General features: G+C 42.4%; 1 protein-coding gene across 1 annotated transcript in view; it reads right to left on the bottom strand.

Moving 5' to 3' along the window:
* The window catches only part of SPOCK1 (SPARC (osteonectin), cwcv and kazal like domains proteoglycan 1), a 550,417-nt gene that overhangs the window by 4,694 nt on the left and 521,606 nt on the right, over positions 1-24,117 (bottom strand). The window contains exons 7-9 of the mRNA XM_060008793.1: positions 16,893-17,009; positions 12,777-12,998; positions 8,332-8,394 (exon numbers count right to left, since the gene is read on the bottom strand). Coding sequence (XP_059864776.1) covers positions 8,332-8,394; positions 12,777-12,998; positions 16,893-17,009 — 402 coding nt within the window. The remainder of the gene's footprint in view (positions 1-8,331; positions 8,395-12,776; positions 12,999-16,892; positions 17,010-24,117) is intronic.

Raw genomic sequence — 24,117 nt, 5'->3', positions numbered from 1 at the left:
CAAAGTTTGTTTTTAGATTACACACACAAGTGATCATACAGTATTTTCTTTCTCTGTCTGACTTACTTCACTTAGGATAATGCCCTCAAAGTCCATCCATGTCATCACAATTGGCAGGATTTCCTTCTTTCTTCTGGCTGAATGATGTTCTGTTCATATATATATATATATATATATATATATATGTGTGTGTGTGTGTGTGTGTGTGTGTGTGTGTAAATACATATACATATATATATATATATAAACATATATGAACCTCTTTAGCCATTCATCCGTTGATGAACACTTAGGTTGTTTCCACATCTTGGCTAATGTAAATGATGCTGCCATGAATGTGGGTGTGCAGATATCTCTTTGACATAGTATATTCATTTCCTTCAGATATATTCCCAGAAGCAGAATTTCTGGATCATATGGTAGTTCTATCTTTAAATTTTCAAGGAACCTCCATACTGTTTTCCATAGGGCTGCACCAATTTATAATCCCAGCAACAGTGCACAAGGGTTCTCCTTTTTCCACATCCTTGCCAACATTTGTTATCCCTTGTCTTTTTCATGATAGCCGTTCTAACAGGCAGGACCTGATATCTTATTGTGGTTTTGATTTGCACTTCCCTGATGATTAGTGAGGCTGAGCACCTTTTCATGTACCTGTTGACCATCTGAATATCTTCTTTGGAAAAAATGTCTATTCAGTTCCTTTGTCCATTTGTCAAATTGAATTATTTGTGGAATTCTTTGTTTTGTTTTTGCTATTGAATTGTATGAGTTCTTTACATATATTGATATTAACCCCTATCTGATATATGGTTTGGAAATATTTCTTCTCATTCCATAGGTTGTCTTTTCGTTTTTTTGATTGTTTTGCTGCACAGAAGCTTTTAAGTTTGATGTAGTCCCACATATTTTTGATCTTGTTGCTTGTGTTTTAGGTGTCATATGCAAAAACTCACTGCCAAGGCCCATGTCAAGAGCTTTCTTCCTATGTGTTTTTCTAGCAGTTTTATTGTTTCCAGTCTTACATTTAGGTCTTTGATCAATTTCAAGTTAATTTTTGTGAGTGGTGTAAGGTAGGGGTCTAGTTTCATTCTTTTACATGTGAATATCCAATTTTCCCAGCACCATTTATTGAAGAGACTGTCTTTTGGATATATTAGTTGATTGTATATGTATGGGTTTATTTCTGGGCTCTCAATTATGTTCTGTTACTCTATGTGTCTATTTTTATGCCAGTACAACCTTGTTTGTTGACTATAGCTTTATAATACAGCTGGAAATCAGGAAGTGTTCTTCTTTGTTCTTTCTTAGAGTTGCTTTGGCTATTTGGGGGTTTTGTGGTTTCATATAAATTTTAGGATTGTGTTTCTATTTCTGTAAAAATGCTACTGGGATCTTTATAGAAATTGCTTTGAATCTATACACGACTTTGGGTAGTATAGACATTTTAACAATATTAATTCTTCTAATCCATGAATATGGGATTCCTTTCATCAATGTCTTGACAGTTTTCAGCATAGAGATCTTTCACCTCCTTGGTTAAATTGTATCATCTGCAAACAAAGAAAATTTTACATCTTCCTTTCCTTTAATGTGCTGCTAGAGAATTTTTGCATCTATATTCATCTGGGATATTGGCTTGTAGTTTTCTTTTCTTGTAGTGTTTTTTTCTGACTTTAGTATCAAGGTAATGCTGGCTTCATAAAATGAGTTTGGGAGTGTTCCCTCCTCTGAAGTTTTTTGGGAAGAGTTGGAGAAGGATTGGTGTTAATTCTTCTTTAAATATTCGGTCAAATTCACCAGTGAAGCTGTCTGCTCTTGGTCTTTGCTTTCGTGGGAGATTTTTGATTATTGATTCAATCTCCTCACTCGTAACCGGTCTGTTCAGATTTTCTATTCCTTCCTGATTCAATAACATTAATACTTGAGATAATCATAGGATTTTTTATCCTTTATATGCTTTTAATGAGTGGCACAATTTTTTAAAATATATCTTTGCTTTCCTGGAATAAATACTACTTGGTCATGATATATTGGATTCAATTTTCGGATCCTTTTGCATCTATGTTACTAAGTGATAGAGGCATATAGTTTTGTTTCTTCAATTTCTGTATCCAAGCAACTCATTTGTAAAGTGATTCAGGTATTTTTCTTTTTCTGTACTCCAGATGTTTTGTATAAAATGAGAATGATCTCTTCCATGGATTCACCCATAAAAATATTTTGGGCCTGGTGCCTATTTTAGGAGGTGACAGTAGGATTTTGATTTTGATTTAAAATTAATGTTTTTGTGTTTTTTTTTTAATCCTGTTGGGTCTTCTTTTTCTTCATGACCCATACTCATAGTATCCTTTTCAACTAGGTTTTTGTAATTGCTGTAAGTTGGTTTATAGCAATGGTTTCCAAAGTGTGGGCCCAGGACCAGCAGCTGCATCATCAGTGGGAAACAAACTGCTTGGAAAAGCAAATTCTTGAGCCCACCTCAAACCTACTGACTTAAAGACTTTGAGAGTGGGGCCCAGCAAACTATGCTTTAATAAACTCTCCAGGTGTTTCTGTAGTAGTTCTCAAACTGTGAAGTTTGAGAACTACAGATTTATACTATTCATCTATATCTGAGGTTACAGCCCATTTTTAAATGCATGAGACTATTTGAGGCTTTCCCATTGTCAAAGTTTTGTCTATTTGATTTCTTTTTGCTTTAGTCTTAACTGTGTTGTCCTTATAGCTTTTGGATTTGAAATTTTAGTTTTATTTGTTTTTCCAGAAATGCATCTGAAGCTATGAATGTTCCTCTAAGTTTCATTTTAGTTGCTTCTCTGTTTTTGGCACATAGTGCTTTCATTTTCATTCAGGTCTAAATGTTTTGTAGTTTTACTTTATTTCATCTTTGACTAATTATTTAAAAAACAAAACCCAGACATATAAGTTTGTGTAACCTCATTTTTACTTCTGTTTGTATTGTGTTGTAGAGAATATCATCTATGATACTTTTTTGAGGTGTTTAGTTTTAGTTTTCTTTTGTGTAGTCCATGACAAATGTCATGTGTGTTTGAACAGACTGTCTATTCTATGCCTATGTACATATACAGGAATACATATATAAAAATGCTAATGAATAGGAATACATATATAAAATAGGAATACATATATAAAAATGCTAATGAAGTATGTTGTTCATTTCTTCTTTTGTATACTTGAACTGTAAGTTTTCAAGAAGAGGTATATTAGAGTCTCTGATTAGGCTATAGATATGACAACTCCTCCTTGCAGCTCTGTTACTTTGTGTGTGTGTTCTTTTTTTAAAATTTTTATTTTATATTGGACTATGGTTGATTTACAATGTTGTGTAAGTTTCAGGTGTACAGCAGAGTGATTCAGTTATTCATATACATGTATCTATTCTTTTTCAAATTCTCTTCCCATTTATGTTATTACAGAATATTGAGCAGTGTTCCCTGTGCTACACAGCAGACGCTTGTTGGTTATCTATTTTAAATGTAGTAGTGTGTACATGTCCATCCCAAAATCCCAGTTTATCCCTCCCCACCTTCACCTTTCCCCTTTGGTAATCATAAGTTTTTCTATGTCTGTGAGTCTGCTTCTGTTTTGTAAATAAGTTCGTTTGTATCATTTTTTTTGGTTCTGCAGATAAGTGATATATGGAAACAATGGAATATTACTCAGCCATTGAAAAGCAACATGGATGGACCTGGAGATTGTCATACTAAGTGAAGTCAGACAGAGAAAGACAAGTATCATATGATATTGCTTTATATGCAGAATCCAAAAAAAACCTATACAAATGAACTTATTTGGAAAGCAAACAGACTCACAGAATTAGAGAATGAACTTATGGTTACCAGGGGGAGTGGGGGAGGGATAGACTGGGAGTTTGGGATTGACATGATCATATGGGTTTTTTCTTCACTTTGTTAGCGTGGTGTATCACACTGAATGATTTGTGGATATTGAAAAATCCTTGTGTCCCTGGGATAAACTCCACTTTACCATGGCATATGATCCTTTTAATTTATTGCTGGATTCAGTTTGCTAGTATTTTGTTGAGGATTTTTGCATCTATGTTCATCAGTGATATTGGCCTGTAATTTTCTTTTTTGTGGTATCTTTGTCTGGTTTTGGTATCTGGGTGACAGTAGCCTCATAGAATGAGTTTGGGAGTGTTCCTTCCTCTGCAATTTTTTGGAAGAGTTTGAGAAGGATGGGTGTTAGCTCTTCTCTAAATGTTTGATAGAATTCACCTGTGAAGCCATCTGGTCCTGGACTTTTGTTTGTTGGGAATTTTTTAATCACACTTTCAATTTCAGTGCTTGTGATTGGTCTGTTCATATTTTCTATTTCTTCCTGGTTCAGTCTTAGAAGGTTCCATTCTTTTTAAGATTTTGTCCATTTCTTCTAGGTTGTCCATTTTAGTGGCATATAATTGCTTGTAGTAGTCTCTTAGGATCCTTTGTATTTCTGTGGTGTCAGTTGTAACTTTTCCATTTCTAATTTTATTGATTTGCATCCTCTCCACTTTTTTCTTGATGAGTCAAAGGGTTTATCCATTTTGTTTATCTTCTCAAAGAACCAGCTTTTAGTTTTATTGATCTTTGCTCTTGTTTTCTTTGTTTCTATTTCATTTATTTCTGCTCTGATCTTTATGATTTCTTTCCTTACTACTAACTTTGGGTTTTGTTTGTTCTTCTTTCTCTAGTTGCTTCAGGCGTAAGGTTAGGTTGTTTATTTGGGACTTTTCTTGCTTCCTGCGGTAAGATTGTATTGCTATAAACTTCCCTCTTAGAACTGCTTTTGCATCATCCTGTTTTCATTGTCATTTGTCTCTAGGTATTTTTTGATTTCTTCAGTGATCCATTGGTTGTTTAGACTCCACATGTTTGTGCTTTTTTCCAGTGTTTATCTTATAGTTGATTTCTAATCTCACAGCACTGTGGTCAGAAAAGATGCTTGATATTGACTGCAATTTTCTTAACTTTACTAAGGCTTGCTTTGTGCCCCAAGATGTGATCAATCCTGGAGAATGTTCCATGTGCACTTGAAAAGACTGTGTATTCTGCTGCTTTTGGATGGAATGCTGTATAAATAGCATTTAAGGCCTGTGTTTCCTTATTGATTTTCTATCTAGATGATCTGTCCATTGATGAAAGTGGGGTGAAGTCCCCCACTATTATTGTGTCACTGTCAATTTCTCCTTTTATGTCTGTTAGTATTTGCCTTCTATATTGAGTGCTCCTATGCTGGTTACATCTATAGTTACAATTGTTATAATGTTACATTTTGTTTTAAAGTTATGGGTATACCAATTGATGACATAACAACATAGTAAATGTAACATTTCAGCAAGATAATAATACCTCTTTCTCTTAAGAATTGAAAACAAAGTATTTGCTCTTGTCAGATTTTCTCAGTCTCTGTCTCATAATAAATGAGTTTAGCCCAGTCACATTTATGGTGATTACAGATATGCGTGTTTTTATATCTACCACTGTATTTTGTGTTTGCTGTCTTCCCCCTTTCCTGCTTTCTGTTGATCAAGTTTTCTTTATTCTATGGTTGTCTTCCATAGGTTTAAAAACTATATATTCTTTTTCCAGTATTTTTACAGTTACCTTACAATATGCACTGAGAATCATATTTTTCTTAATAAAATCTTAAGTTAATCTATATTTTCTTTTATTCCTGAATAAACCAGACACATTTTTATCACATTTTTCTCACTGACCCCCAACAGTCTGAAATTTTAATTCTACCTTGATATCAAAACATTTTTATAGTTCATATTTGTTTAGATTTAGCAGCATGCCTTATTTCTTTTCCACATTGTATCTCAATAATTCCTCCTGGTATTGTTTGTCTTCTGCATATTAAAACCTTTAGTAAGTCTACGGTTAGTAAGCTTACTGAATCTGTGGTTTGAGACTATGTCTGTCATCACACTTGGATGATCACTGAGATAAATTTAACATCCTAGGTTCAAAGTGATTTCCTCTCAGCACTCTGAAGATAATATTTTCTCTTCTTAACACTCAACTGTAGGTACTATTTATGACAGTTTTTCGTTTTCATTTTTCTTAGGGGGCATGTGTGTGTTTGATGATTGTGTGCTCATCTACTGTGGGACAATTCTCAGTGTAACCTGAGTAGTAACATTAATCAGCCATGTGAAGATGGAGGTTTCTGCTTACCACTGGCTTCTACTGCCTAATTTTATCTGTGATTTTTTGAGAGTGACTGTGTTTTTAAATTGACCTTTTATTTTATTTCATAGAACAGATCTGGAAAGAAGAGTGGCATGGCAGACAGTAACCTCAGATCCAGCTGATTCTAGCAACTGCTCACCAAGCTATTCCAAGATGACCACGTTCTCAAAGATCACAGCTAGGAAGTTGCACCCAGAAAAATCCCTCCTAAGTGACAGGTATGTCTGCTGGTGCTGCAGTTAGAAGTAGTGCCCATACTCTTAGTTGCTCAGCCAGTACACAGCACCCCTGGTCTTCAGGGAACAGAAGGAAGGACAAAAAGAAAAAAGCAGATGCTTTCTTTTGAGAACAAGTAGAAAGGTGAGGAAATGCTGATCCTCCTCCTTGAGCTGCAGTTGGAAAACAAGAGCAGTTAATAGATGCCCCCCCCAAAAAAATATATATCCTGGCTTGAGGCCCCAGGTTGGTAGGAAGCAGGTGCTGCTCTATATCTATAAGGTAATAGAATTACTGTTTTTTTCTAAGTAGGCAGTAATTATAACTGACTGTAATTTGTTATTGCTTGTCTCTGCTAGGAATCTGAATGCCCCTGAATACACATGTGTTATATTAGGAGATTTCCCCCTGCAAAAAATAATTTGTAAGCAGATAAATGGTATTTTTATGAGTCGGCTGGAATAATATCCCTATGTGGGGAGATGTGGTAAAGTGAGCTTTAAAACTAGGTGGGATTCACAGTAGGAAAAAGATAGGCCTTTCATTCCTGTGAACTGGGGAAAATAAAAGATGAGACATTTTATCTGAGGCCACATACTTTAAAAATATCTCATTATCAATGAAGCAGTAAGAAGATATCCATGCATCCAGAAATAGCACTCTCTATTAGTTCTCTTAAGCACATCACTCAAACCCAAAATAACCTCGCACATGGAAGAATCAGATCATTGAGCACAAGTCCTTGCACTGGAGGAAAGCCCAATGGAAGAGAGATCCAGAAAGATGCTTTTATGTCTTCAACACTGGAGAAGAACCTACACTCAGGTCCAGATCACAACGACTTTGGAGTTCTTGGTGAGCTGAAAAGGGTGTTATCAGAAGTGGGAAGTCTAAGGCAAGCCAGTGAAATAAGTAATTTTCAAAAGTAGTAGGAAGGAGATAAGATGCACTTTGAGGTGGCACAAACATCAGATGAAGAGAAATGGCCGGAGTTCACAGACCAATCTGCAAAAAACTTGCCCGTTTCCTTCAAGAAAATAGCTAAATGGCAGGCTGTTTAGGGGGTGAACCTGCTTCTGAATGTTTAACAAGAATAATTCGTGTTGTAGCTGTCAGCTCTCTTTTTAAAAAGCAAGGGAAGCAGTGCAGGCTCTTTTTTGGGCAAACAAATGAGGTGTCTCAGCAATGGCCTGGTCTGCGTGCTGCAGAAAGGAGGGTATGGAGCTAAAGGGAACCTTCAACAGCCAGCATTTGTTACCTTGGCCACAGATTTGCATGTCAGGGAAAAAACACACTCGCACAACCCACTTGCTTCCACCTCAACATTTGGACAAAAGATAAGAGAAGAAACGTAGAGACAGGGTCCAGTGATCATGCACCTGAAACAGGAATGTGTTTAAGTGCACTCGAGTCCTTGGACCCTGTCTGATAAATTTAGAAGGGACTCAGCTCATCGTCCTCCTTGAATGGACAACTTGATCTGCAGAATGTAGGAAATTCTATAATTTATAGATCTTATCATTTTAACTTGGAAGGAACCCTTGAGAGCTCCGTTCAATGGCCATACCTGAAAGAAGGAAAAGCCAAGATCAAGGAGGGGTTAGCTCGATTTCAGCCCGGTGACCTGCCCACTGGTCATGGGCTGACCTTTGACGTCTCCTCCCGCTGATGGGAGCACGCAGCGTTTCTCAGCCAGCTAACTGAGCCTCAGAGTATGTCCTGTGGACTACCGCCTAGTACCAGCTTCCTGGAAGAGCCCTGTCTCGGGTAATATGAGGCAGTTCTTTCACAAAACACTGGTCCCTAATTGAATAACCATGGATGTGCTCAATATTACAAGAGACACGGATGGTTTAATTAATTGTTTAAATGAGTGGCAAGGAATGGTGCTTACCCAACAGGCTTTTCCCCTTGTTCAACTTCTGAATCCTGTTCATTTCATTCTGGCAAGGGAGACCTAAAAATAATTTATGCAAGTCAGTTTCCAGATGGTAAGGGATATGATTGCTAAAGACTGGTTTCACTCTTGACACGAAATGGAGACAAGGACACACCTGGGAGTGGAATTACTTCATCTGCTGTTACTATGCAGCAAAACAAATTCAGGCCATTAGTGGCACTAATTTTAAAAAAACAACATTTTATACCACTAGGTACTTAAAATAGTATTTGGGGGCTACTTGCACTGTATAGGAATCTTTCTTCCCACCAACCATTCAAGCAAATACCAAGTGTCTAGTCAGTGATTTCATTATTTACTTCCTTATAGAAAGAAAAAAAAGTCTCTTATCAGCCAAGACTTCTACGAGCTGAGAACCAGGATAAAAGGTTACTAGTGGGTACGTGTGTTGAATCCACAGACTGGGACAAATACTTAATCTACCTCAGGTCTTACTGCAGGATAGAAAGACGATTAGAATGGCTACCTCCGACCTCATGGCTCACTACCCCAGGAAAGTAAAACACAGGCCTCAAGGGACAACTATGAAGATACAGAAGAGATCCAGAGGGACAGAAGGGTGACACCTTAACTCTGGGCTTTGCCACCTCCTACGTAAGTACTTTGGGCCTGTCTCTTTCGCCCTCTCAGCCTCCAAGCCTTCAGTGATAAAACATGTGTTATTACAAACGAGCTCAAAACTGTCCATTCTCAAGTGAAGGGCTGATACAGTGGGAGCCACATGGCTAAAGTAGGGCATATGAAAGTGTGTGGTACCCTTTTGACTTCCGCTCCATGCAAAAAGAAAGGCGACCTCACTAATCTTAATTTTACTATGACCGGCCTTTGCAGATGCTGTGGCTCTGCTATTTGCTCATGGTTCTCCAGCAAAGACCATGACATTTGGATTCTCAGAGCACTTACCCTACCTCTGTAAGTACAAGTGTGGAGTCTGCAGAAGGTACCTGAGTGCCTATTTACATCTGTTACCCTTTGGATTTCACAATGCCACCTGGTCTTGCTTCTCATTCCTTGAGAGAAACTATCATGTACATGTTTTTGACTTCTGGGTTTAAGATGATTTCGGAGTACAGGAGAAAGATACCACCTGAAACCAGCAAAAAAGAGACCAAACTCCATCTTTCTTTGATGATTAAAAGTAGCATCTAGGGCTTGCATGGTGGTGCAGTGGTTGAGAGTCCACCTGCTGATGCAGGGGACACGGGTTCGTGCCCCGGTCTGGGAAGATGCCACATGCCACAGAGCGGCTAGGCCCGTGAGCCATGGCCGCGGAGCCTGTGCTCTGCAACGTGAGAGGCCCGTGTACCGCAAAAAAAAAAAAAAAAAAAAAAAAAGTAGCATCTATAGCAAATAATGAACATTCACTGAATTCTCAGAATGCACCAGCTAATGTTTTAGAATTTTCTAATTAATTTAATCTTTACAGTCACCATATGAGGTAGGTACAAATGGAAATGCTCATCTCCCTATGAAGAAATACAGAGAAAAAAATCTTTAGGCATTTAGAAGACTGCTCCTGAAGGAGCATCACAATCATAGACACTCTGCCAGTTTACCAGGAAGCAAGTTTCTAATTGTCAGGCCCCTTTCTCAAACTGTCTTTAAAAAACTCTACTTATAAGTAAAAATGAATCAAGACTGAGACCTACTAAAAATGCTGCAAGAAAAAGAGAGGAACGAATAAGAACGAACTTCAGATGAAAAATTTGTAACAAAATGTATGCTGCTGAGAAGAAAATATTTACCAAAGATTCTAATGAAAAAAGACCGTCTACAAGTATTTTAATGCACAGGTACAAAAGCTCAAGGATATAAATAACATAAAGAGGAAAATTAAGCCGTTAAAGAAAGGAAGGCTATATCTGAAGCAACAAAACTGATGTGAAACGTCCATGTGACTGATGAGAAGAGACTAAACACGTGGGACAAAAAAGTTTTAATTCTAGAGCTCAAAAGAGCATAACATGTCTCAGGAAAAAGTGATTGATGTAGCCTGAGCAAAACTAAAACATGTCCAAGGAAGTTCATAGCCGTGAAAGGTAAAGAATCCTTTTGGCTTCCAGGCAAAATGGTTACATCACCACCAAAAGGGAGAAAAATTAGTATGGGTTCACTCTTTCATTAACTACATCCAGGGCTAGGAGAATAACGTTAAAGTATCAAGAGAGCAAACTATGATTCCAGGAAGTTTATACTTAGCATCTTTGCTTCTGTATAAAGGAAATTTATATATTTTCAAACATTCAAAGACTAATTCCCATGAGAGCTTCTGAAAAAACTTCTAAAACTTGGCAATAAAGAAAAGAATGATCTCAGTCAGCACGAAGAGTTTAAAAGTGCTCTTTCAAAGCTTTATTGGGCCAAAGAGGTACCCAGATCCTTAATTGTAGAATATCTACAAATTAACCATAATAAAAATACAAACTATGAATACCTATGGCCTATAGCTAAAGGAGTGCTTTGGAGGAAAACTTTACCCTCAAGTACATACATTAAAAATATAGGAAATAATAAAGAAAGGTGAGGGTAAATAGAACTCCCAAAGTTGATTCTGGGTCAGGAAGGGAGGTGGTAGGAACTTTATCAAAAAAATAAAGGAACTAACTTAAGAAAATGGGAGAAGTACACAAAATAAGAAACAAAGAACGACAACAAATTATTTTGCTCAACTCCTCCTAGATGCCATTCTTTTCCATAGCTGGGTCCTGGCTCCCTCCCACAGTTGCTGAAAGGGCAGCCTATCTGGAGACATCGCATGTGGCCAGGGGCTCAGCTGTGTCTCGTGGTTAAGGCAGTTACTTCCCTCTCGGGGACCTGGCATTACCCCTCCAGGTGAAGTATTAGCAATGAGGCTTCGCTTCATTCAGCCTCAACCTGGAGCTAAAGCCACATGACTTTGTATGAACTCAAGCCCAGAGCTATCATTAAGCTTAACGCTGAACCACCACAAGCATATTCCTATTGAAGTAAAAAGCATGGCTATCACGTAACGTCGATTTGGAAGAACTAGCTGATGTGATTAGAAAGAAATGAGGTACAAAAATTGAAAAGAGAAAAAACTATCACTATTTGCAGATAATATGGGTGCACACCTGAAAAATTCAAGGAAACCAACCAGAATAACCATCATAAATAAAGTGAGGATTTAGTATGGTGGCCGGGAACAAATTCAATAGTGAAGCAATCACCAGTGAGGAAATATAATGGGAAAAAATGGATTTTGTCTGTACTGGCAACAACAAACACAAGGGAAGTATAACATCTGTGAAAACAAAACTTGTAGCTTGCTGGTTAACAGGCAAACCCTGTTCTAGGATAAAAGGGTTCAATATTATATAGCTGTCAACTCTCTAGATTAATCTAATTTTGCCTAATTCTAAAAAAAATACCAGTAAGTTTTTTTAATTGAATGAACTGATTATAAAATTCAAAGAGTTCAAACATATAGGACATATAACGATATTCTGAAAAAAGATTAATGGTAGGAGAGAGTGGTCCACTAAATAATAAAACATGTCAATTAGTAGGACAGAGCACCCAGGAATAGACAGATCTACATAGAGCATATAGGAGTTTTATATATGATTGATAGAGGAAGCATTTCAAACTAGTGGGAGAAAGATGGGTTAGTCAATTAATGACAAATGGGCAAGTGGACAACCATCTCAAGGGATCGGGACTGGGACCCTACTTGACTGCACACACACAAAAAACTAAAGGGATAAAAGATTTCAGTAAACAAACAAAACCCCACAAAGGTACTAAAGAAAACAAGAGAATTGCTTTACTATCTCACAGTGGGAAATGCCTTTCTAAGCTTAACGTAAGCCTTATGGCTTCTAAGAAGCCCCAGAATAAAAGATGGAGAAATTTAACTATCTTAAAATTTTAAATTTCACCCTAGCGAAAACTCACATAGTCAAATTTGGGGAAAAAAACTATTTGCAATACCTGTGATGAGACCAATTCTAATGTCTTAGTATAGAGAGAGTTCCTACTGAAACCAAACAGAAACACCTAAAAACCTAATCTGAAGAAAATGTACAAAAAACAAAGACATGAAGGATCTTACACTGACTTTGGGAATTATGTAGCAAAGGTTTCTACGCCCATCTTACAGATGGAAAAGCTGAGGCACAACAGTTAAAAGATTTTCCTAAAAGGAGGAGTGGAATAACACACTCCTTAATTATGCTCCTGGGTTTTCCCTACCATGCTGAAAGTGGAGATCAATGAGGAGAAAAGAGCGTTTGCTTTATTCTCTAGCTGTGTCTTTCTGCTTGCTGATCCTTGTCTATCTCCCCAGGACATGAGAGGGGGCCCTTCCCTGCACAGCATGGTGGCCCTGCCCTCTGGGCCCCACCTCCCTCCTGCCTTACCTCCAGGCTTCTGGAAGCAGTAGCACCACTCATTGTTAGAGAGCTTGCCATCCTTGAAGGAGTCACAGGAATTGAAGAGAGGCTTGATACAGGGCTCGTACTTATCCAGGTAGATGGCGTTGATCTCTGAGTGGTCAAGCAGGAGGTCATAGTTCATGTCCAACTTGTTGAACATCCAGCCCAGGGAGTCCTTGCAGATGGGAAGGATGCTGGTGTCAAACCCTGTAGAGGGAAGGACATGTCTCAGCTGCCACCAAGCCCGCTCTCTCCTGCCCTGCTTGCTCCCCAGCTTTCTGCCCCCAAAGGAGCCCCAGGGCCCACCCTCTCCACCTCCTCCCCTGGTGCTTTCCCCCTCCACGGGTACAGTCTCAGCAGCCTTCCACCAGAACATGTGGTGGTGGTTGGTTGGTTTTTAAATGAAACAGTCTAAAATGTGCTAAGACAGAGAAGTCAGCATTTGAGGAGAGTATATTCTAAAGGGAATAAATCCCCAATCCTAAGTTATCTGTGATGTAAATAGGGATTTTCATTTACCAGACTTGCTTAAAACAGGGGATGCCTGAAAAAGGAAGAGTACAAACATGGTGAGTAAGAGGACTAACGGATAATACTGCAAACTATGCTTTTATATTGAGGGAAAAAAACTACTTGAAAAACCAAAACAAAAGAACTATCGTAAAAGGATGGCAGTGAGATGAAACTATGTGGTACAATCCAGAAGCAGTGATTATATCCCAAAGGACTGTTCAGTCCAAGCAGTCTGAACATTAATGGGAAAACAAGCCAGGGTACCTGCCTCTGTTCCCCATTTTTCTTTTCTGCAATCCCCTCAAGAGATACATGACATGGAATCATGTATGACTCAGAAAATTATTTCTTTTTATTTCCCGGGGTGCGGGGAGGAGGGTTGGTTTTCTTAGAGAAGTATTTGTTTCTACAGTGGAAACTGTATGCGCTCGAATAATAACACTTGGCCTAACACTCGGGATACTGAGTGTACTGTAGACAAGCCCCAGAGAAGGCATACCCCACATGTAAAACTCATCTTTCTTTCGGAATCAAAGCACCAGGCAATGTTAAATTATTCCATAATCTGGATTTCTAGGACTGGTTTTATTTTCTCCGGAAAATGATGAAGAGTTCACTTTTGTGTTACTGAAGGCACTCTTCTCAGCATTTTATACTGAATTATCTCACTGAATCCTTATAACAGCCCTAAGAGATGATGCTTTGTCCTCCCTATGGATTACAGAAAAGAAGCTCAAGATTTAAGTTACTTGCTCAAGGTCATACAATTGCGGGGCTGGAATTCAAGCCCAGGTGGCCCAACCCTCAGTCTACATTCTCAGTCCCTCCTCTCCCAGGACTGCCTCTGCTTCGCATGACACAGGAGCCTCCTACGCTGAGGACATCCAGCTGGCTTGGGCGCCAAGTTTAGGGATGAGCAATGCAAGGGCTGCCACAGTGACTGTCACTGAGGATCCTGATGGGATCGATTGATGGGATCGATTGACCCTCTAGGGTTCTAACCTACAGCCTGCTCATCAGGCTCTATGTGCCTCACCAGGAACCTCTGCTTAGTCAGCAGGATATAAGACAGAGCAAAGCGTGCCCACCCTTTAAAGTAGCATCTTTACAACAGGGTCTTGGCTGTCCAGACGCCAGTACAGGCACACAGGAAATGCTCAACAGAAGAACTTGTTGAGAGGAGTTTTCTAGCTACTGCAAAGTTTAACTTACCCGTTCCAACATACAAAAATCTTTCCATTTTTAAATTTATACCTTTTGATATCTTAAAGCACATCTTAGAAAAGATCCTGATTTTCAAGAAGAGAGACTATGGAACATCATCTGGCCTCTTCTTTGACTGAAGGTCATGACTGAACAATCTCTGTGATGATGATGTCCTCAGGGGCGACTGAATAAAGCAAGATAATTGACTCTGACACTAAATGGCTCCACGCTTTTGTACAGAATATTTTATGTAGTATGCATCAATGTTGTAGGATATTACCATTTTAATACACAGGAAAGGGAAATTTTAATACTGCTGACTGACCACTGAAATAAGTGCCAAATTTGGGAGGCTCTAGAAAAGGGGCACCTGCATCTGGTATCCAAGGGAACAGAGCAGCTCTTCTGGCTGGCGCAGCGCTCATGGCACCTCTAGGGTTCTGTGGTTTTCCCCTTCAGAACTCCTGGACTGACAAAAACGTCTCTCCTTCCTGTGCCTCGTGGGCTAACCAAGTGTCATTCCTTTATATCCCTTGGCTCCAGTTGCTTCAGGACATCCAACCTAAAAACCTCTTCAGGGACTTGATTTGCCTGTGGCCAAGGGCAGGCCTTTTGCAGGCTCCCCGGGAGGCAGAAGGGGCCTCCCACGACTGGAGGCTGCGAGGAGCAGCTCTTTCACATCAATCTGCTCTTCATTGAAAGGTTGTTCAGAAAGCCCGGGGACTCAGCGGCTCCTGGAAGACCCCTGGGAAAAGCTTCTAGAGACTACCTGTGAATTAACTGTCCACAAACTCCCAGAGACTACCTGTGAATTAACTGTCCACAAACTCCCAAGGAAACCTTTGGCAGGGATGGAAAGAAAGACTCTTACATCCCCCTTCCCACAGATACTACAACCCCAGGACCCACTCTTTGGACACTTAGCATTTGCTTCCCAGAATCTACCTTTCCCTTAAGGTAAAAAAGTTCCAAACTGGTGAAAGAATTGTCCCCTAGGATCAACATTCTCTACTAGTATCTCCAGATGGCTATGAACAGCAAAGGATAAACCCGAAATTAAGAAGATCATTCTAATTTGGCCTGAAGACCAGATGCTGGTTAAACTCTGGTTCCCACCAATTACCAGTATCACTTCTTACCTACTTAGTTCAATCCAGGAGCATTACATTCAGAAATCCTGTCCACACAAGTGTGGCAGCAGGGATGGGGTGAAATACTCTCTGCTTTAAATAATGTGTGTTTTTATATTTTGACAAATCAATATAAAAATCTCTACACAGAAGAGGCTGTGGCAAAGCTCCGCGCATCTCAACAACTGTATTGTTGACTAAGCCGTTCTGTGCCAATCGGCCACAGTGTGCAGGAGCTCTCCCCTAATGGCCTTTACGTTAAAGGCAGTGAGAGGCTCTGTTAAGGTACAAACAGGCAGACCTACTCTGAGTTTTCTCTCCAGCTTCTGGAGAGGCTCTGGGTATGGTCTCTGCCAGTTCAGTGATGGCGGAGGGAACACTTGTCTGGGAGTTTATCTATGGAAAACAAAATGCAATCTGATTAACGTCCATAGAGCTAAGTTATCAAAGATGTTTGCTACCGTGTTGCTTATAATAGCTGAACATTAGGAACAACGTCAAAGCTCCCAAATAAAGGTCTAATTACATAAATTATGTTGTATCTATACATTGAGGTTCTATATAGTGACTACAAGGCAGAATACTACTCAACAGCCTAGAAAGATAGTGTATTGCTGGATGATAAAAGAAGGCCATAAGACAGTCTGTAAAGCGTGTGTGTGTGTGTGTGTGTGTGTGTGTGTGTGTGTGTATACATACACACACAGACATAAATATTTTTTTCTACGTGGCAAGGGAACATTTGAAGTATATGCCATGCCACGACGTGCTTACAGTTGTTAAAATGCTGTGTTTCTATACATTTTTTAATTGAAGTATGGTTGATGTACAATGTTGTGTTAGTTTCAGGTGTACAGCATAGTGATTCAGTATTTTTGCAGGTTATTACAAGACAATGGCTATAATTCCCTATGTTATATAGTATATTGTTGCTTATCTGTTTTATACACAGTAGCTTGTTATTTTGGTATCTTTACTTAAATGCATTTTCCAAAAGGACTGTACTAGGCACATGATAATTTTGCAAGCAGACTTTAAAAAACCTAAGTTGTAGTATTTTCTTGATTCTAAGGCATTTCCCTCTCCTCCAATATTTCTGAAACTGGGGCATAGTTCAAGTCAGTGTCTACATTTAACTTAGGGTTTCTTTTAACAACAGCATCTCAGGGTGGTCAATCAACAACATCCAATAACTGAGGAGGGAACGTGGTGTTTAAAATGAGGTAAATTAGCGAGAGTAAAGCGGTCTTACTGCCTTGGGCTGTGTCGGAACTGGTGGGCTTGACGACCCTGTTTGCATCCTCATGGAGGGCTCCAAACCAGTCTTTGAGCCGGGAAGCGAGGTTCCTCAACTCCTTGTCCGTGCAGGCTGGAGAAAAGAAGATGGAAGAAACAGTGAGTCCGTGGGCCTTCTCCTCTTTTGAACTCTCTACTCTCAACATGTGATGCTCCTAACAGACCTCCCTCTCCAACCAGGATATAGCTCCTTATGCCACTGTGAAAATGCCCCAAAGATGCTGCTCTCACAGGTAAAGAGTATGACAGAGTGAGAGCCGAGACGCCCATGGCAAGCAGCGCTATGCACAACCGAACTTGTACTGCCTTGGCACTCTGAAAGCAAGCTGGGATGGCCTCGCGGTCATGCACCAGCCTCCAAAGACCGTCACGGGTCCCTTTTGCTAACCCGATCAAACTTGCTATTGCAGTTGCCAGAGAAGATGTTTTCCACTGAACTCATGGCAAGAGATTAACATTTAGGAACAGCTAATGCTCTTAGGGAAAGGCTGCCTGGGACACCAAAAGATCCCAGTGAGAGCGACTCCCGATTTTGCTTTAGCCCACGTTTGGGTTTGTGGCTGTGGCTTATGTTGCCGGCCTTTGAACAGACTGACTCGACTTTTCCCTGTGGACAGATGGATGCCTTGTCCCTGGAAGAGTCCTTTCTATATGCAGCCCATCTTTAGCTATCCAGCTTATCTTTTACGGTATGACAGAGCAAGGCCAACGAATACTCCTGAGAACAAGAAGAAAATCCAGATGGGTGGATGGGTAGGTGGGTGCGGGCTATTTGACAGTCTCATAGAGAGCTAAGACTGGAGGAGAGAAATCCCCAAAGGAGGGACAATGGTGCAGAGGAGGGAGCTGACTTTCCCTAGCTGCCTGATTTTACCCTAATTCTGGGTGCTGAGAATTCTGACAAAGGGTCCAGGCAGTGGGCCGCTCCCAAGAGGCAGAAAAACCAGCAATGCATTTAGCGGTTGTTCGCATCCGGAGGGACAGGAATTAGAGACCTGAGGAGGTAAAGCCTCAGTAAATAGGAAGTGAACCCCACAACTGTCAGTTTTCCCAAATTCTAAAGCTGCAGGAGTCAGGCTGTGAAGCCAAGCAAGCCACATTACAATGCAGAGCCAGGTTCTGAATGTCTCATGGTGCTGACAAGATGTAGATTAAGGCTAGAACCTATCAGTGCGGAGAGACCCCAGTGGAAGGCACGGGGGTAGTGACGAATGAGCAGAGGGTCTCGCTCAAACTCCCATCCAGCCTTCACTAAGAGCAGCGTCTCACTCAACTGAGGCGACCAGCCCCCATCTGAGCTGCAAAGGGATGAATCCCCTCCAGAAGACAATACGAGGCAGAGCCTCTCCTCATTTTTATAGGTCATGTCTGCTTGCAGGAAAGCCCATCTTTCCTGAGCCTGGGGCTTGGTCCTTGATGGAGAACACGAGCCAAACCTCCCAGCCCTCAGGAGGAAAGGACTCTCTTGCCCTCCATCTGAGGGGAGGTGGTGAGCAGACCCAGACTGGGTCTGTGCAACCTCAGTGCACATGTATAGCTGCTTCCTTCCTTCCAGCCAGGAGCCAGAGGTAAACTCTGTAAAGCATGGAGTGTGTGGCCATTGTTTATACGCCGGTTGCTAATGACCTCAAGACAATACCTGGCGTTCAACAACCAGGACACGACTGTATCTTAAAACACCAGGCAGGCAATGGCACTGAGGTCTGTCGGGAGAGGCAGCAGAGTATATAAGAGCTCTGGGGTCTCACTGCCTGCTGTGAATCCCAGCTTGACCACTGGCTGGCTGGGTGACTCAAGCCAGCCACTTCACCCCTCAGCGCCTCCGTTTCGTCATCCGTAAACTCAGGGTATCATGTGACTATAAATGAGATGGGGTGTGTTAGAGGGCTTAGCGAAGCACATGGTATATAGTAATTACTCAGCATGTGCCAGCTATGAGTTTTATTACCTCTACGATTGTTTTTATTTTTAAATAGACAACTTATCAGTAAGTTTGGAGCAACTAGAACAGCATTCAGAAAACCAGTAAGACAAAGATACCTAAACACAACTGGCTTTGGCCACACAGGAAACGGGTGAACACAGATACCTGTGCTATCCAACAGAGTTACCATGAGCCATACGTGGCTATTTGCATTTAAATTAACTAAAATGAAATAGAAGTCAACATTTCGTTCCTCAGTTGCACCCACCCCGTTCCAAGTACTCAGCAGTCACTCGCGGCTAGCGAATGACTCCATCTGGGAGAGCGCAGATACAGATTACTTCCATCACGGCCGAACGTTGTATGGCGAGCGCTGGATGAAAGTTAGCTATCCCTTTGGGATTTCCAACTTTCGGAGGTCCATCACGATATCCTGACACGCAAGCCTGTGCCTCCAGTCCTTCCCTCCAATCTGTACAGATTAGCCGAGGAAGGAGACCACAAGCTCGCTCAGGCTGGGAACCCGCATCTCATGCTGAGCCATAGGAGGAGGAGGAACTGTGGCTGATGGTAGCGCCACACGGCTCTGCCAGGTACCAGGACTGGCCCCCGGGCGCAGGCCCCCGCTAACGTGCTTATCGGCCCCAACTCAGACCCTCTGGGGACTAGAAGGCCCTCTTTTCTGAGTTTTCAGACAGTGCACAGCTCTAAACGGGAGAGGAGGTGGTCTGTTTTTCTGAGGAGAATGGGATATGGGCTGTATAGTCAATCTCACATTTGAAAAATGGAAAATTAATAGTATCTATTTCTTCCTGATTGCCATGCACACCATCTATTCTAAATGTTCTTTGAGCAGGGAAAATTGCCAAGTCAACTTGCAAAGGAAATGAATCCCCATCTCACACTGCAGGATAAATTAGTCAGTCATGTTTAACTAAACCCTGACAGATGTGCAGTTAATCTATATCTTTAGAAGACGGCTGAATTTCCCGCCGACTTCCCAAAGTACACAGGCTTTGGATGGCTGATGGAACCAGGGACTGGAGTCTTGAAGGAGCACATCTGTCGCTCAGGGAGAAGTCCTCAAGCAGGACACCACTGGCCTGGGTAGAGAGGGATCAGAAAGCTGAATCGGAGATAGGAGGCGCTCAATTACTGGGCCCTGTTCACTCACAGTGTCCTCAACCGAATGGTCCTTACAAGGAGAAAGTCAGGCACAGTCTGCCTGGAGCCAGATAAAAAAAATAATCAAAGACGACAGCACACAGAGAGCTATTTGCTCAGATTTGGTATTCTAGCCATAACAGGCTGGCAATGGGAGAAAAGCGCTTGCCTTTTAAGATGCCTATCATAGCCCCTGATAAAGGTCGGAAAGGAGGACTAACGCTTTGAGAAAGAGGGGACCCAAAGGGTACCGCTCACACACTCGGTTCCTTCCTGGGGAAAAAGTAATTTCTGTGTGGAGGAAACCATAAGACCACATCCACCTGCCGTCTCACACTCTGCCTGGAGGTGGGCAACTCCTGTGATTTCTAGAGGGGTGTCTGATGGTCTCTCCACTCCTCCTGGTGAGAGAAACAAGGTCCTCAGCAACCAGCATCAGATCGTCAGAGGGAAAGATGCTTCTGTCTTGGGAAGGGATCTGGCTCAGTCACAGACGCCGGGGCTGGATCCCTGTCCCCTACTTTACCTTCCCAAGTGGTGGGCGCAGTCAGTGCCCTGCCCTCCTACTCTCCATTCTCTTCCCTCTCGCCCCAGCCCTGGCTTCAGCTCAGTTTTAATTGCTATCATCCTCCCAGTCGTCTCTGCCCAGCATCCTCTTCCTCAGTCTTACCATATCTGCCTTCCTGTTCCTACAGGTTAGTCTCCATCTTCCTTCCATGATCTCAGTCTGCTGAGCATGGCTGGTGTGTTGGTGGCGTCTTGGAGATCCACTGACCCCAATTGCCACCTCCTCCCGTAGTCAGAGAATGACCCTCAGAGCCTCAGGGCAAACACCTGGGCCTGATGTCCTGGACTCCCACGCAAAGTTGCCTGCTTCTTGCTAGCCCACTGCCAGCCCATGGTGCCACCATGACCTCCCACCACCAAGACAATGGTACCAGGCTCCTAATCGGTCTCCCCGACTTGCTCCCACGTTCCCTTCGCCGAACAGCAGCCAAAGTGATCTTTCTAAAATGCAGATTTGATCAAGTCGCTTCCCCACTTAGCTACTCCAGAGGCTCCCAACTGTTCACCCAAACTCCTCAATGTGAGATCCATCTCTAGTCTCTCCTCCTCGGCCTCCAGGCTCTGCCCTTACTGTCCTTTCCACGCACCTGTTCCCCCTGGAGCACATCTCTTCTCTTTGTCTTGCTAATGCCTACTCTCCATCAGATCTCTGCTTTAAAGGTATTTGCTCTCTGATTGTCTGACCCGCGAACCAGGTGAGTTTTCCCTTTTATAATGCTTTCGAAGTCTTGCTCCTCAGATGGCACTCAGCACACCTGTAACTTCTGGCTCAGCGTCCATCTCGCCCTCTAGATCACAGCAACACAAAACATGCCCCGAGGCTGGCTCAGGCCTTGGGGCCCAGCACCTTATGCCCTCAGCTCCTGGCATAAAGAATGGGAGCTCCCTGGTGGCCCAGTGGTTAAGAATCCGCCTGCCACTGAAGGGGACACGGGTTCGAGCCCTGGTCCCAGAAGATCCCATATGCCACGGAGCAACAGCCTGTGCACCACTACTGCTGAGCCTGAGCTCTAGAGCCTGTGAGCCGCAACTACTGAGCCCATGTGCCACAACTACTAACGCCCGCACACCGCCACAAAGCCACCACAATGAGAAGCCCACGCACCGCAACGAGGAGTAGCCACTGCTCGCCGAAACTAGAGAAAGCCTGTGTGCAGCAACAAAGGCCCAACACAGGCAAAAATAAACAAGTAAATAAATAAAAAAGAATGCTCTCAACACATACTTATTAACTGGGTATAACAGTGCTCTTGCTGCCTTTTGTAAACTTCAATCCGTCCATCTGCACAATGGCGTAATAAAGCTTAGCTCATAGCACCACTGCATGGAGTAAGATGAGACACTATCAGTAAAACACAGCTCAGGGCTTCCCTGGTGGTGCAGTGGTTGAGAGTCCACCTGCCGATGCAGGGGACACGGGTTCGTGCCCCAATCCGAGAAGATCCCACATGCCGCGGAGCCTGTGCGTCCGGAGCCTGTGCTCCGCAACGGGAGAGGCCACAACAGTGAGAGGCCCGCGTACCGCAAAAACAAAACAAACAAAAAAAACATAGCTCACAGTTACTAGCATACAGCAGGGCCTTGATAAATTTATGTTCCCCTTCCCATTTCCCAATTGTCTGCATAATATGTTAGAATTTTATTCTTATGCTTTTTCTAAAAAAAAAAGCCTGAGGAGACGCCTGGGATATAAAGAATGACATCTCTCCTCTTCTTATTTTGTAGGTGGGTCAGTACAAGTCCAAGAGATTCAGGTTACAATTTATATCTGCCTTCCTCCAGGTGGAAAAGCTCCATGATGGGAGGGCTTGGTCTGATTTCCCCACACCTGATATTCCCAGCACTTACCATAAGGATGGATACATAGTTGTTGATCAAAATATATGTATTGAAAGAAAACATGAACACAGTGGTTATAAAATCCCCAAGTCAAACAGCTATCAAGTGGCAGAGACAGCATTTGGATCTCGGCTATTATCTTGCTGGGCTGCCCCTGGGTCCTGGACCAGCTTTTTGGATTCATTGGGCTTGTGGGTAGCCAGTACTAACTGAGGCAATTAATATACTTGGTCCATGATGTTCTGGGTTGAAAAACAGCGAAACATCAGGCCCTCACAGGTAAAGGAAGCTCTGCCAGCAGAGGAAGCTAGCTGAGTATCAGAGGATGGAGGGAGCATGTAGGCTCCCACCTTCATTAGCTCTGGTGTGAGAACAGTGGATCTTTGGAAGGACTGCGTCCAGCCTGCTGCCTTCCTGTTCCGCTCCCAGAAGCATGTATCACCTGTGCAGCCGCTGGGGCTTTAGTAGAGAAAAGTACAGGGCCACTGCATTACTCCAAATGTGCAGGAAGACAGTTCCCTCCCCAAGGAAAGCACAGCACTCGGGCAGAGAAGGGCCCAGGTAAGGTGGTGCTCTCCCAGTGGGCTTTCCCTGTCTGTTTGGAAAATATGAACAGAATGCAATAAGCAAGTGTAAATAAGGCACATGCAGCCTCTGTGGAAGGTATACAGCCCTGGAAAGAAAATGTAGAAATCACTTTTTCTACCCGGGCACTCTCTCCTCTCTCCACAAGGCCTGAAGCTTTAAGGGGTATTAGGCACGATGGGCTCTGAATGCAGACAGTGTTGAAACAAAGCCCGGAGTGCGTCATGAGTGGCCCAGCTGATGGGAGGGAGAAGGATGCACTGTGGGCAACATCATAGGGTAGAAAGCGGTGACAAGGTCACTGCAGCCCTGGTGGGGTCATGAGAGAGGAGGGGGGCACTCTGATCTATGAGTATTTGCCTATGGAGAAGTTAGCCCAGGTAAGCAGTGCTGGGGGGAGAGAGCGGATTGCTCCTTCACCGAACGAGCGTCAGTAGCCTGGCTCTGCCTGCCCCCATCACCCCTTCTTCCCTGCCTCCTCTGTCTTCCTTCAGACAAAGCCAAGGGTTAGTGAGGAAGTTTCAAAATAGGTAAAGTCTTTGGAAGGGGCGAGATAGGAGCTGGGAAACCTGTGCTCCTTTGAAAAGTGCTCCCAAGGGCGATGACTGGTGTTCCAAGCTGATCTCGGCTTATTGCTGACTTTGGGGGCTGAATGACATGCTGCAAAGCCCTCTTAGAGGATTAGAAAGGGGGAAGGTAAGGAGACAATCCGAGGTATAAAAATATGTCAAGAGATGAGGTTAAAAAATAGAAGCGGGGCCAGACCGTAGACATTCTGCATTTAGAGCTACAGTGTTAATATCTAACAGAGAGAGCAAGTGTGAGTGTGTCTGTGCGTTACAAATCCTAACGGAAGCCACATTTGAACACCCAATTGGGGATGTTTGAAAATGGCAAATCCGACACGCAAGCATTATAGGATATCTGTAAGCCTCTGCTAGGGAACCAATTACCGGTACACTCTGGAAACTCATGAAATCTTGCAACTAAAGAGCCAAACGAGAAAACCACCCGCCCGTCACATGGACCCTCCCTCCCCAACCGTAGCCTCACCAGTGCTTAGCTCAGGACTCGGGCAGAAGCTAATATGAAAACAATAAGA

This window comes from Delphinus delphis, chromosome 3 (assembly GCF_949987515.2).
Source record: "Delphinus delphis chromosome 3, mDelDel1.2, whole genome shotgun sequence".
Taxonomy (NCBI): Eukaryota; Metazoa; Chordata; class Mammalia; order Artiodactyla; family Delphinidae; genus Delphinus; species Delphinus delphis.
Note: the sequence above shows the minus strand (reverse complement) of the source record. Positions and strands in the feature narration are given on the sequence as shown.